The sequence below is a fragment of the Manis pentadactyla genome, chromosome 1 (genome assembly GCF_030020395.1).
Source record: "Manis pentadactyla isolate mManPen7 chromosome 1, mManPen7.hap1, whole genome shotgun sequence".
NCBI classification, from domain to species: Eukaryota; Metazoa; Chordata; class Mammalia; order Pholidota; family Manidae; genus Manis; species Manis pentadactyla.
In genome coordinates, this window is record NC_080019.1 from 168,588,175 (window position 1) to 168,603,876 (window position 15,702).

General features: G+C 37.7%; 1 protein-coding gene across 1 annotated transcript in view; it reads right to left on the bottom strand.

Moving 5' to 3' along the window:
• Positions 1-377: 377 nt before the first annotated feature.
• Positions 378-15,702, bottom strand: part of BTLA (B and T lymphocyte associated) — a 32,049-nt gene continuing 16,724 nt past the window's right edge. The window contains exons 3-6 of the mRNA XM_036929608.2: positions 9,533-9,568; positions 8,198-8,338; positions 6,690-6,736; positions 378-2,809 (exon numbers count right to left, since the gene is read on the bottom strand). Coding sequence (XP_036785503.1) covers positions 2,534-2,809; positions 6,690-6,736; positions 8,198-8,338; positions 9,533-9,568 — 500 coding nt within the window. The 3' untranslated portion in view covers positions 378-2,533. The remainder of the gene's footprint in view (positions 2,810-6,689; positions 6,737-8,197; positions 8,339-9,532; positions 9,569-15,702) is intronic.

The following is a 15,702-nucleotide window of genomic DNA, read 5'->3' on the forward strand; positions in this document are numbered from 1 at the left end:
TCTTTAAAAAAGTATATATAGATTGATACAGAAATAGAGAAAAAGAGAGAGAGGGAGAGATGATATACAGATATGATCAGGCTATAGAATCAATTCTGGAGCCTAGAAAATCTTGTTTGGTAGGCAAAACTGATCAAATAAATCACATATACCAATCTGGCCTCTACACCGGGAAACCTGTATCAAAATTACCTGGGGTGTCTTTTAACAGTGGAGAGTATATAGAGCTATATCCTGTATCTACTGAATTAGAATTTCCTATCACTGGGAGTTGGTAATTCTTAGTTCAGTTAAGTTTTTCAGGCTATTTTTAAGTGCCATACAATTTGAAAATCACTCTTCTGTTTCATGTCCGTGCATTTTTCTGGTACAAAAGCCAGGACCAGGTTGATTGCAAATAAAGTTTAATAACTTTACCTTCTTATTAGGCATAATCAACAAGCTTAAAATTCATGGAAATCATACTTTTTCTCATTTGTCATTAATGAAATAAGTCATTTAAACACTACTGAAATAAATTTATGTGGGAAATACACATAAAACTCTGACACCTTTTTTTAAGAAGGAATAAAATATACATGATTTGTGGTTTTGGCAGCATGGCACAAATATAAGTAGAAATCATTTATAAGAGTGAAATTATTATCAATATTATCTTTACTATAAAGTATGTTGAGAATATGCTAAACAATAGACAAAAATACTTGTTTTTTAAATTCAAAAGAGTTATGAAGAAACTGTTCAGCTTTGTGTGTTTATCCAATAAGAATAGCTAAATATACCTTCCCCATACTTCCTGTTTCTATTTTTAAGAAGACCACAAGCAGCTATCTAATATATCTTTTGCGCATACATACAGCTTGGTTGAAAGTGCCTACCTAGAACGGGTTGCTCAAAATTCTAGGTGTCATGATATTATACCGGCTAGATAATGGTGAATCTAAAACCATACCCACAACCTCAATCCAAGGGTTGAAATCTTAATGCTAGTGTTACATAAGGAAAGCTCTCCCACAAATCTCAGTTTTGTCTTTTGGGGCCAAAAAATTTGATGGGGGTGTCATACTCCCATCCTCATTGTCATACACTGTTTTCACACATTTCCTTTAATGACTCATTTATTCTAGTATTTTGAACTTCCTTAGCAAACTGAAATGGAATGAATGTTGTCAGTTTCTCTATCATTTTAAGTCACCTACGTTTCCTTCTATACACTGATGATACAGATGCACACCACTCCTCCACATTCATATGAGCAGCTCACATATTTGCTTAAATGGATTCTAGCCTTTGTTATTCATTTTTATGAGGTATACTGCATTTAGTAGCAGCACCTGAGACTTCTAATCCTCAAGCTGTTGAATAAGTTGTAGACTATTTTTCAATAATTAGACTCAAGTACTATGGAAATTCAGAAATCTAAAACCATCTCTTCTTGCTATACTCTTAACTGGCTGCAACCTCAATATTTTAACACAAATTGTGAAACTGCACGACTTCACTACATATGATTTGCCCTGATTCCTTAGTAAGAAGAACAGCAAGATACAGATATGGTGAAGGAAAGTATGTTGATCTGTACTGCCCAACTAAATATTATGGACTTTTCTTCATTCCATTAATTATGCTTTTAATTTGCTATCAGGTCAATCTGTTTAAGCAAAGCAGTTTAAGCCGTCAATCTGCACTTGCCTGATGATACTTATTCTCACTGATTTTGACATTTATTCAGACACTCACAAGTATATTAATTTAGCAGCATTATGGCATATTCATATATACACTGGTCTCTGTGACCTGAACACAGAGTCATCACTTTATTTATAAATGCACTATGCATCTATCACTCGATTACCACTTACATTTGCCTAGCAGTCTAACAGAAAAGATAGAAGCATCTGTTCTTCAGGCATGGGGAGCATCTACCCCACATTCAGGCGGTGTATTCCTTGTCTTTATTGCACCATTTACTTTCCATTATTTTCTTATATCATCAAGTCTAAAGTGATTTCTCCTTTACATTTAAGAAACCCTGGTATTAGATTGACAGGGGAAAATGCCCTATTATGGAAGATTGATCAGAAGTAAACATACTATCATTACTGTATTCGTGGTTAGAGAGGTGAACTGAGACATTCTTCTTCAAGACACTGTAGTGAAACTGATCCAGATGAGACAAACTTCTCTTCCCTACAAGAGTCTAGTACCCAAAGTAAATAATGAATTTGTATATTGGGTAAAATGTAGCTAGGTTTAAATGTTCTACTACTCTTCAACTCATGATAGCACTCAGTTTAGGAGAGTTTTTGTTGTTGTTGTTCAAGTCTATAATATAAAAGACTCTCATAGAAGTTTCGGGGAGAAATATTAGTCATTTGACCTATAGGTCCTTAAGACCCAAGCAACAACATGAGCCTTTTTAAAGTGAAATTTCTCAGGTCGAGGAATATTATTTGACATCTTGCTGGACCTTAGATGATGGTGTGGACACACTGACCATTCGATGGCCACTGGTTGGAGATCAGGACCAGATTTAACTCCGCACACATATGGCTGCATATTCCGTAGGAGCTTCCTTCACATTTCTTGCCTGTCTTGGGTTCATTTCAATGATGGAATGGTTCAGGGAAGCATAAACAATGCCCTGTTTGTTTTCCTCCAGAAGTAGGTTAGAATAAACCCCAGACTCTTCCTGGACCCTGAACCAGGGGTCATTATCATAAATTCCAGTTTCTGATGGCAGTGTTTGGGAATTTTGCATGATGCCCACTTCACTTTGTTCATGCCTAAAGGGCTGGGGAAAATCAACCTATAAAGGAAAAATGATTGTTTTAAGTATCACGTAAGAATGTGACAATGCATATCCATTAGCAGAATGTATGACTGTATGCTTAATTGAGTCATTACATATCAAAAGAAATAATCAGCTCTTCCTCACATATGCTCCTGACATCTACTATTTTTTTTAGCATATTATAGTTGTTAGAAGATGAAAGGTTTAGGACCACCATGTTGCTTCCAAGTGTGGTTATTTTGTGCTTTTTTATTGGTTACTTCTGAGGTCCCAGAACACATTTCAACCCCTCTTCAAGATGAAAGCACACTCCAAATTAGTACGAAAAGCATAAATACCCACAAGAATTTCAGGCTGCTTACAATAAAAAGGATAGTATTAACAAAGTTTAGAATAAAACAATTATAGATAAAGCAGAACAGATACCCTCTAAAGAGGCAGAAAGAATAAATATTATGAGTTATCCAAGATATATTATTATAGTTTGAAATCTGGAATTGGAAAATTGCTGTCAGTTTTGGGGAGAGGGCAGCCAAAGCTTGGAATAAGTTCTAAAATATTTGGATTATTATTTCTATCACAAGAATATTCTTTTATTTCCAAATAGTCAAATATATTAAAGGCTTCTGAGAAAGAGGCAACCTTATGGAAACTAAAAATAAAATGAGTCCTGATGTTTTTCCCTCTTCTCAGTTGTTAGGCATTCCTAGCTATGCAAGTGATCCACTTGGTAAAAACAAAGATAGTGTGTCAATGCTAAGCATTGTTATTTCAATTTTTTTAAGCCCAATTTTGCTAGTAATTTATGTTCTTGGAGTTTGGCCTAACTCCTTTAAGGTGCCAAGTCCACAGTCTTTGAACATCTACATGATTTATCTGGTCCTTTTCATCCTCATTGTAATATGTATGTTTGTATGTCTACTACACATCTTTGGCAGAGTTCTACCCCACATGCTTGTCTGGCCTTATCCTGAGACACTGAATATTAACTCTTGAGTACGCCACTTCCCTTCAATGAGGTGGCTGCCCAGGAAATAACACTAAGGCTGAAAGACAGGCATTGCTTTAACCTTCCCAGTCCCCTGGCTTAAATGGAAAGTGCACCAACTTCCCTTTGAAGGAGCCTGATTAAAGTCTCTGGGGAGAACTGAAGAACCATCATGTGAACTGGTAAGTAGCCACAAATCCTTAATAAGTCAACAGAGTCCCTGGTATACATTTCCATGTTCTAAATCTGTTAACTTAGTTAGCTAGCTCCCTTCCCAAAAGATGGCTGGTTTCCATGAGAACTTTGTTAGAATGAATGGCGTAAAAGAAAACTTGGTGCTCTGTGGATGAACCTCTCCTGCAGCACCTCATCAAAATAGGGGGTGCTACAAGGCTGGTGCACTATACTGGCGGGAGAGATGACAAGCACGGAAGCAACTATCCTACTCTATATTTGCATGACGCTCACAGTTTACAAAGCACTTAAAAAAAATACAGGCATTTTGGTGGTTTTTAGTATACAAGTGAGATAGAGCAAGGAAATGGGACAAGGGTCATGCCAATGTAAAATCTACTTAGCGTGCAGAAAAAGGCCCAGCTTATTTTTTAACTTAATCTATATGCTGTTCTTTCTCTTATTCTAGCCTCTGAATCAATTAAATAACTTTCTAACTAGAATGACAGATAGATCTCTGAAGTATAAACGAGCCTATCTGGATAAATAATGCCATGATCCAGGTCAACACAGTCACCTAAATAACTCTATTGTTAAGACAAAACTTCAAAAGAATTATGAGTCACCTGTATACATCATGCCTTATGCTGACCCCTACCCAAAAGGCCCTTTAAAACCCTAAATCCTAAATCCTTAAGTGCACCTCCTCCTTGAGGTCATCTGCTAAGTGTGTACTGTCCTATAGCAAATAAACTTTCTAGTTGCATAAGCCATTTGCACTTGTCTCTGAAATCTTTTCCATGATAAAGACAAGAACTCCCCAACCTCCCCAGTGGTAAAAGTCTTTGTCACTCTGCTATTTCATTCAGCTTTCTAGCCTTAACACAATCTTTTTCTCTCTCCCTGTTTTATTTCAGACCAGGAGGGAAGAGGAAGTTCTCAGAACATAACTTCATGCCATCCAGTGCTCTGTGGCTCCCCCAAATCCTTGCGTGATAGGGGCTTAGCTCCCACACTGTGCAGATTCAAGCAGTCACTGGACAACAGGTGACTCTGGCCTCAGGAGTTGGCAAGGGATCTGTGCTATGCCAAGGAGGAGTTCAGTGAACTTCCCTTTCCTCCCTCTGTTCTTCCTTGAGCTCTGCTGCCTGCATGCCTGCTGACATTTGCTTCTACTCTTGCTTTAATGAATTCCTTGCCTACACTCATCCAACCTGATAGAGAATTCTTTCTTTATCAAGACAAGAATCCTCCCCTGTCAGGGTTGCGGTTTCATCTAGTGCACAGGGAGAAACCTCTCCAGACACAGCTGCCCAGCAACACAAGCACTTTTATATTGTCAACAGGCCATTCTGGAATAACATGGGATCTTTGACTTTTCTATGTAACGGCCTTGTTTTTAGCAATTTCATTCCCTACGTTAAAGTCTATTCCACTTGTTCCCATACAAGTTCCTTCTTAAGGTAGTTTTAGTGTCAAAGATCTAATATGGCTTCTCTGATTATTTTCTGAATTGTTTGACAACTCAAATGGAGCAAATTGTAAATTTCTGGGAAAGACCAGAGTACCTTAAAACAAAATTCCCAAATTATTGAAATGAATAATGTGAATTCAACTTCATATTGTAAATAATTTGTTCAGCCTATGCAGGAAGAAATATAACTACATTTTAACTGGGCTTTGCTTGCACAGTAAATTATTTAGATTAATGTTTAAATAGTTTCCAAGCTCTCAGTCCTGGTTGTAACAGAATGTAGTTTGCTGTGGCTGTTCACTATGGGGGGAAGGGAAATAATATTTAAGAAAATCTCCCTATCTGAGCAAACAAACCTTAGCACCCAACACAATGATGCCTACTGATGTTCACTAAAAACTTAACATAACATTATCAAGTTAAACTATTTGGACTACTTTAAAATTAGGCAACCTGATTAATACTGTCATTTAATATGACATGAATTATTGGCTATATCTGCCTCTGGCATTTCTGGAACTTTAAAGAAGGTTACTACATCTTTATCTCTATTCTTCCTAACACACACACACACACATTTACCAAGTCCCTTTGCCGTACCTCATTATGACTATTTGTTTTTAATTAAAGAGCTTCATAAATTAAACAAAAATAGATTCCCTCGTTGTGCATTCTTTTGAGTTTCAACAGTGAACCCCAAAGAAAAGCCTAAGTTTATATTCCAAAAACTTGTAGGAAATCTTGGCACTGCCTTGGAAAGGCCATTCCCTTTTTCTGGGAGGCCTCTCCCTTGACAGGCCCACACACATTACAAGGGACTTTGACATAACAACTAGACTTATAATCATGCTTCTCTATCTGCTGGAGGAAGAAATCTTTCCTCATTTTATGAGGTTATTTATGATTCATCCTTTGATTAACTCTCAACTCCCTTCCAGAAAGACTTTTCAGGTGTTTTTGTGAGAATAAATGAACAGACTGAAGTCACATAGCTGGTCAAAAGCAGATCTAAGATTATGAAAATCTTTACTTTTTTGTTTGGTACCTGTACCACCACCCATTTTTTCCAAAAAAATTATAAGACTTGTTAATCTTGAAGAATCTTTGCTGCAGATGGAGGTAAATGTAAAACAAACACAATTTTAAAGTAAGTCAATATACCTAGCATTTAGAACAAGACCTGGCACATGGTATTACACAGGCTCATTAAGTTAAAAATAACATACATTGCATTTGTTTTAAAGATGCATTGAACATACCAGATTAATTTCCCTTCCTGCTGAATCAGAAGGTTTCTTTTGTTCAGCTGGAATTCAAAAAGAAAATTTTTTTAATAAAAAAAAAAGGATCAAAGAACTAAACAAAATTCTTCCCCAATTTCCTATTTGTTAGAGCTATGGTAAAAAAAATGGATTCTGGAATCAGATTGCTAGGTCAAAACTCAGTCCCTAGAGTAGAGGTGGGAAGCCTCCCCACCCGTGTCCACCCACATGCTTGCCAGAGACAGCACTGTTATTAGTTTGGGCTTGTTTATTTGCTGTGATTAGCACGGCACACACCTCAGTTTGTGAGTATTCATGCTGCCCATTTTTGTTCACTGATTCTTCAACAGCACATCTAAGAGGAAGGGACAGAATCCAGTGTATCACTTTAAAAAAACTGGAAATCCTTGGTCTGGGGACATTCTATACTCAGTGCCAGGCACGTTAATGTCCTGTCACCTGTGTAGCAAGGATATCTCCTTCTACCAAGGTTCACTGTGAGTGTGGTAAATTGAAGGATTTTTCCCTGCCTCTTTCCTGAAGTCCCAGCAGCCTCAGGAAAGATGGGGAAGCTTGGAGAGGGGCTGTGGAAAGAGCCTTGGAGCTGCAGGTGTGGAGCTGGGGTTCCAAAGGATTCCCTCCATATTCTGAGAAGGTTCTGGGCTTTGAAAGTCCTCACCACAGACCACCAGAAACACTTCTTCTTCTTCTTTTTTTTTTTTTTTTCCAGAAAAACCTTTCTCTTGTGGCAGAAATAAGGCTTGCTTTGTCTGTCTAGCTTAATTTCTATAGCTATGCTATGGCTGCTGTTGTGGGGAAGGAATGGGAGGAGATGACAGAAAGGAAAAAGGGAAGAGAGAACTGGGGTGTTCAGACCAGAGCTGGAAGAGAATTCTCCATACATCTCTTGCTTACTGTGTTTAATAAGGGTTTTGCTCATGACCTTGAGGGAATTCTTACAAAAGCAGAAAGAAATTATTTTCAAAATATCACACCTCTCCTTTCATAGCCAAATGCACATTAAGTGCATTATTGTTGTGTGAGGGTTCAGATGGCCACCGAAATATGAATTTCCCCAATGACACTGGGTCTGCATTTAGACAAGGATGAGTATGACTGGCATGATGTCATACGGATGTGAAAAAGAGGAATATCCAGGAGATTCTTCCAACCTCGTTTTCAACACTCTTGAACTTTAGAAGAGCTCCTTCTCACACAAACCTAAGGCTGACAAACTGTTAAGTCCCAGCCTTGTGCCCTCCTTACCATAACCCTCAGCTGGAGCACTGGGTTGTAGTGAGCATGCCTCACCATGCCTAGTGGTGAGCTGAATTAATCCATTTGGCTTTTGGTGGAAGATGAATTGTCCCCCAGGAAATCACTATCCATGGTTGATCGTCAAATTTTGGGAAAGATAAAACCAGGAATCAATTAAAAATCTATCAGCCCTAGTAATCGAGCCCTAAAGGAGTAGCACAGAGCAGCAGAGGGAAGATGGAACTCACCTTGGTGCCTTCTAAGGCAACAGAATAGGCAGACACAGGTACTGAGCAGAGGTAATGCACTCAGAGGAAGCAAACTGTAAAGGATCCATCGTCTGTCCACCATCTCTTCCTTGGAGGGTGCTTCCGTAGCCCTGGTTGTATCTGGAATGTTAGTCAATGCCAAAGACAGAAAATCTGAGATCTATTAGGACCAGCAATGCCCTCTGCATAGCCAGAACCTGAATGAAGGAAATTTCCAGCTGATGCCTCCACTTCCAGAAGGCCTTCTTCACGAACCCCAGGCCTCAATATGTTCACCTACCTCTTGCTTTATTGCCAGTATATGTGGGTGGCTCTGGGTTACAATTTATCATTTCCAAGAATACTTTATTCTGCTAGGGTTAATCCTCTGTAAAACAATGTCCATAACAGCTTTCAGAAAGCACATTACCAGGCCCTTTCATCTGCATTGTCTCATTCAACTCTCATATTTGCCACATAAGAAAAATAAGGAAGTGATACTTTCTTCTCAGTGCCATGCCTTGAGAAGAATATTATTGTTCCAAGGCTTGCCCAAGGTCAGACAGCTAGCGAGTGGCAGTTGGAACTCCAGACAGCATGGCAGTTGGAACTCCAGACAGCATGTTTCTGATACTAAGTTCAAGTTCCTTTAACACAACACCTTTTTCTTGTCTCACAACTCTTTGGTATCTCCAAATACCAAATACTTTTGTTATCTCCAGACCCCTTTGTTATTTCCAGCTATGCTTTGCTGGGCATATAGCTGGTGCTCGTTGCTATTGCTCAAGGTTAATGTGCATTAAGACCCTGCTTATCCATGATAAATGCAACTTATCAGTGGGTCGTAAGAAAATATAATGGATGACAAATAACATTTAAAAACTGAAATGTAACAATAGAAAATATCCAAATGCATCACATATCTTTAATTTTGTACTTCTGTTCATCTTTTTTATTCAGGAAAGCTTTACTTCTAAACATATTAATGTGGTTATATAGTCACTTCCCCATGTGCTTGGTTTTGAGGTAAAGGTGGTCAGGAGATACTGGAACTAGGCACAAAAGGGTTTGGTAGTTCAGAGTGGGAACAAGTGCTATATTGTTCATGCTGCAGCTGCTGGTCAGGTTGGGCAAACAGCCAAGTCATTCTGACCAAGAATGACAGACACAGCCATCTGGGAGAGGAGCATAGACAGAAATAGGAACTAATGTTCCTCCAACAGATAACCTAATACAAACACATGCACTCTGTTTTAAAAAATCCAACTTTTATTATTTCTCTAACCACCAAACAATATAGTTTCCTTAGTTTTATTTGAAAAGATTGATACTTACTTATTACAGGGTGTTCTGAATTATTTTGAATCCGTTCTAAATCAGAAAAACAAAAATTTTAAATTGGTTGTGAAAATAATGATGGTGTACACTTGGGTATACCCAAAATCAGAGCTAGCCTCTGAGAGGACTCCTGCATTGGCCCCACTACTAGAGAATCCAATGGTTCACCTCAAGGCAGTTCGTGTAATTTGTAGGTCATCACTTCAAGATCACAGACACAAAGTAAGTCCCTGGGTTCATGCTGAGGCTGGAAGAAAGACTATAAATACAATGTGATCTTCACTGTCTGCTTTGGTTCCCTCTTTTCCAGTCCTAAAGTATAAGGACACTTGACAGCCTATATGACACCAACTGGCAATTGGAATAACAAAGTGCACACTCAGCAGGTGCTCCCAGTGAGTGTGGGAGGCCACACGGAAAGGATGCTTTGGATGACATGCTGGTTACTCATGCTGAAATGAAGATGGTGCCCACCACTTCCTGCCCACTCATACCACCTCCAGTATCCTGCAACAGTGGGGACCACCTGCCTCTCCGAAGCTCCTCATCAGGGATGACCAAGGGCAGGTCAGGGAGGACGGAGCTGCAGGCCACCGCATATCCCAGGACTGTTCCCCAGCTTTGTCAGTGTCTCCCCTGGGACTTGGCATTGCTTTGCAACGTGCTTTTCTCATCTGGGAGAATATGCTTTTGCAACAGCATCCAAGTCCCAACGTTATCACAGGCCTATTCTTACATGGACCCATTCTTAACTTGAACACAAAAAAAGCAGAGTCATATCAAAACAGAAAAATTCCCAATACCCTCTAAAAAGGGGAGAAAATGAAAAGTTTTTAAAAATCGTACCTCCAAAATGTACTTACAAAAGCAGGGTTTTTAATATAATTTCAGAGTATATTTTTCTCCTCTCCTCCTACTCAGTTTACTGAGTACTCCCAGGTACAGAAGGAGAAGGAATTTTTCTTTGACCCTTTTCCTATTATGTCTATTCTTATCACTTCGCAAAAGGAAAATCCACACCCAGGTCAAAGCCAATTCCTAAATACTTCATTTAACTTTTGTGAAGGGAGCAGGGATGACCCAGAGAAACAGGACACAGTTCCTGCTTCCTAGGACATTTAACCCTTCATGGGATAAAGAACACATTCTACAGTGCACTTAAATGTGTGATAAATGAGATGCACAGGCCTTAAATGCCATAAAAACTGCTAGAAAAGAGAAGTCACTTCCCTTAGGGGAAACGTGAAAGGCTTCATTAAGAACCAGGAAGTGAGTTGGGCTTGACTGGAGGAGTAGAATTCTGATGGGTGGATGCAGATGAACAGGTGCCCTATGAGCAGTGACGGCAGCTTAAGAAGGACCAGGTGAAGGCATGGCGATGGCAAGGAAAGAATCCAGAAACAACCCAGAAAGGCAGGTGAGGCTGGACTGCGGAAGCCCTTGAATGCTGGTTAATAAGTGGGCATGCAGTGTTATGAGCACTGGGGATGCTCTGCTGGGTCTGAATATAAAGAGTGGCATTATGAAAGAATGGGAAGATTGACTAGGCAGATTGTGTATTAGGGAGATTTTTGTCTGAAATGGGCCCAAACAGAAAAACAGTAAAGGCAGGGAGCCCATACAGCTAACTGAATGAAAGTATGAGATGTTCATGAAGATACAAGAGGGAACCGATCACAGAGCGGAGCGTCGTTGACAGGACTACACCAAAGCAAAGCGCTGGGGAATTTCCAGTGAGGTCAGGAACGTTGATTAAGAAAGTGATGAGAAAGGGAGTGACAAGAAAGGTAGGAGAGTAGGAATCAGGAGAGCAGAAATCTTAAAAGAGAAACTAAAGGCTCTTGTGTCTCCTACTTAGCTTGTAGACTTTCCTTCTCCCCTCTTCCACATGCCCGCAGGGCACAGGGTTTAAGAGCTGCCTGCCTTCCCCCTGAGGTTAGGCCACCTCTTCCCCACGGGAGACAAATTATTGATCCTAATTTCAGCCTGGCTTGATCTTTAGAGCAGGTACCTTTACACACTTTACAAACAGTACAGCCATCTGTAGTGCTCATGGAATGACCCAAATATAGAACAGAGGAGAGACAGTAACGCCCCTGGGGAATTCCAGTTCATAAGTAATTATTAGCTTGCCTCCAACCCTGGCTAAGCGCCTCCCTCTTGGACAGAAGTGACTGATTCTCATGAGGAAAGAATGAACCACACAAGACAACTTCTCTTCAAAGAAAAGTGGATTCACTGCCACTACATTTGATTTTATTATACATTATATTAATATATGTTATATAAATGATCTCATAGCACTTAATTGTTTTACATTTAACAGTATAATTACTATCATCCTGGAAGTAATGTTTTGCAAGTTTTGCTTATTTTTATCATTTGTTTTGCCAGTTAAAATAGTAATACTTCTTATAAAATTCAGTGTGTTACCTCATTATGTGAATTAATAGTGAGATTAGTTAACTCCAGAAAACATAATTCCATGTATCTTCAATATAGGCTTCTCCAGGTTGTTAAAGGCAATTGCCTCACTTTGCATAGATAATATCATTTAACTCATTTACAAAGAAACATTTATTGAACATCTATTACGTGCCATACACTGTACCATCTATTTGTACAGAAGAAAAGATATTTAAGACACAGCCTCCATGCTAAGGCCATTTATGTGTCTCCATTTATGATCCAGTGCATAGATGGCCACAGGCAATTAGCACTGAGTTTGATCCCCAAATCTGCAAAATCAGAGTCTCTGACTCTGCCATAAATCCTTTCTATACTTCTATGCATTGTAGTAGAGGGTTGCAGCCAGCGCTAGAGTACTGTGCTTTCCTCACTGGGCTACTTTTGGAGAGTTTTAAATGATTTAAAGGATTCTAAAAGGATTTAAATGGATTCCTTCACCGGGTTACTTTAAGGGAATTTAAAGACTGACTCCAGAATGTGTGTATAAGCTAAAAAATTAATTTTTAATTAATGATGCAGTCAGAGGTATCCATAGAAGTAGCTATATAGATTTCAGACATGCTACCACTGCACCAAATCTCTTTGACATTTCTCTTTTGCAATAAAGAAGGTCAAGTTTATGGGCCACAAGGTCAGTTTATGGGCCACTAAAGAAACTGCATCTCATTTCTTATAATTAAAGGGTAGTCTTTTTTGATTCAAAAATATTTTTATGTGGTAAAAAAACAGAAAAATTACTATTCCAATTGTTTAAAGTGTACAATTCAGAAGGCATTCACTACTATCACCACTATCTAGTTTCAGGACATTTTCTCATTCCCAAAAGGAAATCCCATGCACATTAAATAGTCACTCCCCATTCTCCTTCTCCCCATTCTCCTTCTCTCCTAGCCCTTAGCAACCATTAACCATTTTCTATCTCTGTGGATTTTCCTATTCTGGGTATTTCATATAAACAGAATCATACAATATGTGATCTTTTGTGTCTGGCTTTTTAAATTTAGCACGTATTTGAGGTTCGGCTGTGAGGTTCAGCTTATATTCTTATTTCATCCACTTTTATGCCTGAATAATATTCCATTGCATGGACACACCACTTTTCATTTATCCATTTATCAGTTGATGAACATTTGGGTTGTTTCCACATTTTGGCCTTTGTGAATAGTGCTGCTATAAACATTTATGTACAAATTTTTCTGTGGACATATGTTTTCATTTCACTGGGATATTTACCTAGCATTGGAATTGCTGAGTCTTGTGGCAATGTTTAATCTTTTGAAGAATTGTCAGACTACTTTCCAAAGAAGCTGCACCATTTTACATTCCCATCAGCGAGGTATAAGGGTTCTGATTTTGTCAAAAACTTTCTAACACTTGTTATTTTTCATTTAAGAAAAAATTCTAGTTATTCTAGTTGGTGGGAAGTAGCATCTCATTGTGATTTTGATTTGCATTCTCCTAATGACCAAAGACATCGAACATTTTTTCATGTGATCATTGGCCAGTTATATGTATCTTCTTTGAAGAATTGTCTGTCTAGTCCTTTGCCTGTTTTTTAATCGGATTGCTTGTGTTTGTTGTTTATTTGTAAGGATTCTTTATATATTCTGGGTACTAATTCCATATCAGATATAAGATTTGCAAATATTTTCTCATATTCTCTAGGTTATCGTTTCACTTTCTTGATAATGTCTTTGATGTGCAAAAGCTTTCAATTTTTGTGTAGTACAATTTATCTATTTATTCTTTTTGTTGCTTATGCTCTTGATAGCATATCAAAAAGGTATTGACAAATCCAATATCATGAAAATTTACTCCTATGGAAACATGAAGATTTTCCTCTAACGAAACATAGTATTGCAGTTTTATGTAAACATAGGTTTTATTGTTTTAGTTCTTATATTTAAATATCTAATTCATTTTTACTTATTTTTGTATATTGTGTAAGGTAGAGGTCCAAATTCATTATTTTTCATCTCCAGTTGTCCCAGTACCATTTATCAAAGAAACTGTCCTTTTCCCATTGAATGGGTCTGGCAGCCTTTTTAAAAATCAATTGACCAAGACATATGGATTTATGATATACTCTATCCTTATGCTGGTACTACTCTGTTTTGATTACTATAGGTCTTAGTAAGTTTTGAAATAGAGAAGGGTTAGTCCTCTGACTTGGTTCTTATTTTTCAAGATTATTTTTTGATATTCTGAGTTCATTGCAATTCCATGTGAATTTTAAGATCAGCTTTTTTATATCTTTTTTTTTTAAGTTAGGATTTTGATAGGGATTGCATTGAATCTGTAGATCACTTTGGGAAACATTGTCATCTTAACAACATTAAATGTTCCAGTTCATGAACACAGGATATCTTTCCATTTATTTACACTTTCTTTAATTTTTTTTGGCTGTGTTTTGTTCAGTGTACAAGTGTTGAACCCCTTAGGTTAAATTTATTCCTAAGTATTTTATTTTTTTTGATGTATTATAAAAGGAATGGTTTTCTTAATTTCCTTTTCAGATTGCTCATTGCTAGTGTATAGAAATACCACTGATTTTTTTTTTAGTTGATCATACAACTTTGTTGAATTTACCTATTAGCTCTAGTAATTTTTGTGGATTTTTAAAGATTTTCTATATATAAGATCATGTCATATGTGAAAGGAGATGATTTCATTTCTTTCTGTCCAATTTGGATGGCTTTTCTTTTTTCTTTCTTTTTTTTTTGTCTAAGTGCTCTGGCTAGAACTTCTAGTTTGATGTTGAATAGAAGTGGTAAAAGCAGACATCCTTGTGCTTTTCCTGTTCCTAGGGGGAAAGCTTTCAGTTTTTCACCATTGAGTATGACATTAGTTGTGGGATTTTCATAAATCAGATTTTTTTCTACTCTCCTGTACTCCTATTTGTTTTTCATGTTTTGTTCAGGTTGGTTTTGTCCAGCTTAACCTCAGCCTGTCCTTCCTCTGCTGTTTGAACCTCTTGAGGGCCTTTGTGGAGGCAGCTAAAGCTAGGATTATTCTCAAAATTCATCAGGAAGTCCAGTTATTTGTATGCTGTTTCCCCTCTGTGCAAACTGTGAACCATTAATGTGAGTTTAATTGTCTTAGCACCACAAATATAACTTGAAGATTTTTTATCAATAAAAGTCCAGAACTGATAAGGAGAACTAAAAATACAAGAAGAAAAAAAGCCAAAGAATAGAAAGCTGTCTGCTACTATTGGTGTTCACTTTGTACTTTTTTCCCATATTTTAATGATATACTTCTGGATTTATCAAATAAATGTTATGCCCTTTAAAGGCAAGAACAGTATCTTTCATTATACTTTTTTTCACTCTTCTCCATCTCATTCATCCAAAATTACACACAGTACCACACAAATGTATGTGCATACACATAACAATCTGTGCAATTTGTGAGGCACGGCAGCCTTCCAATTTGTATGAGCTCAGGGTCTAACATGATCACTTGAGAATCTTTGTCCTCTTTTTCTTTGAAATATGATGAGAAAAACATGATACAGAGAAAGCCCTAAAGACTCAACCAAAAATTACTAGAACTAATAACTGAATTCAGCAAAGTTGGATATAAAGTTAATACACAGAAATTTGTTTTGTTCCTGTATACTAACATTGACATAGCTGAAAGAGAAATCAGGAAAACAACTCCATTTAAAATTGCATCACAAAGAATAAAATATCTAG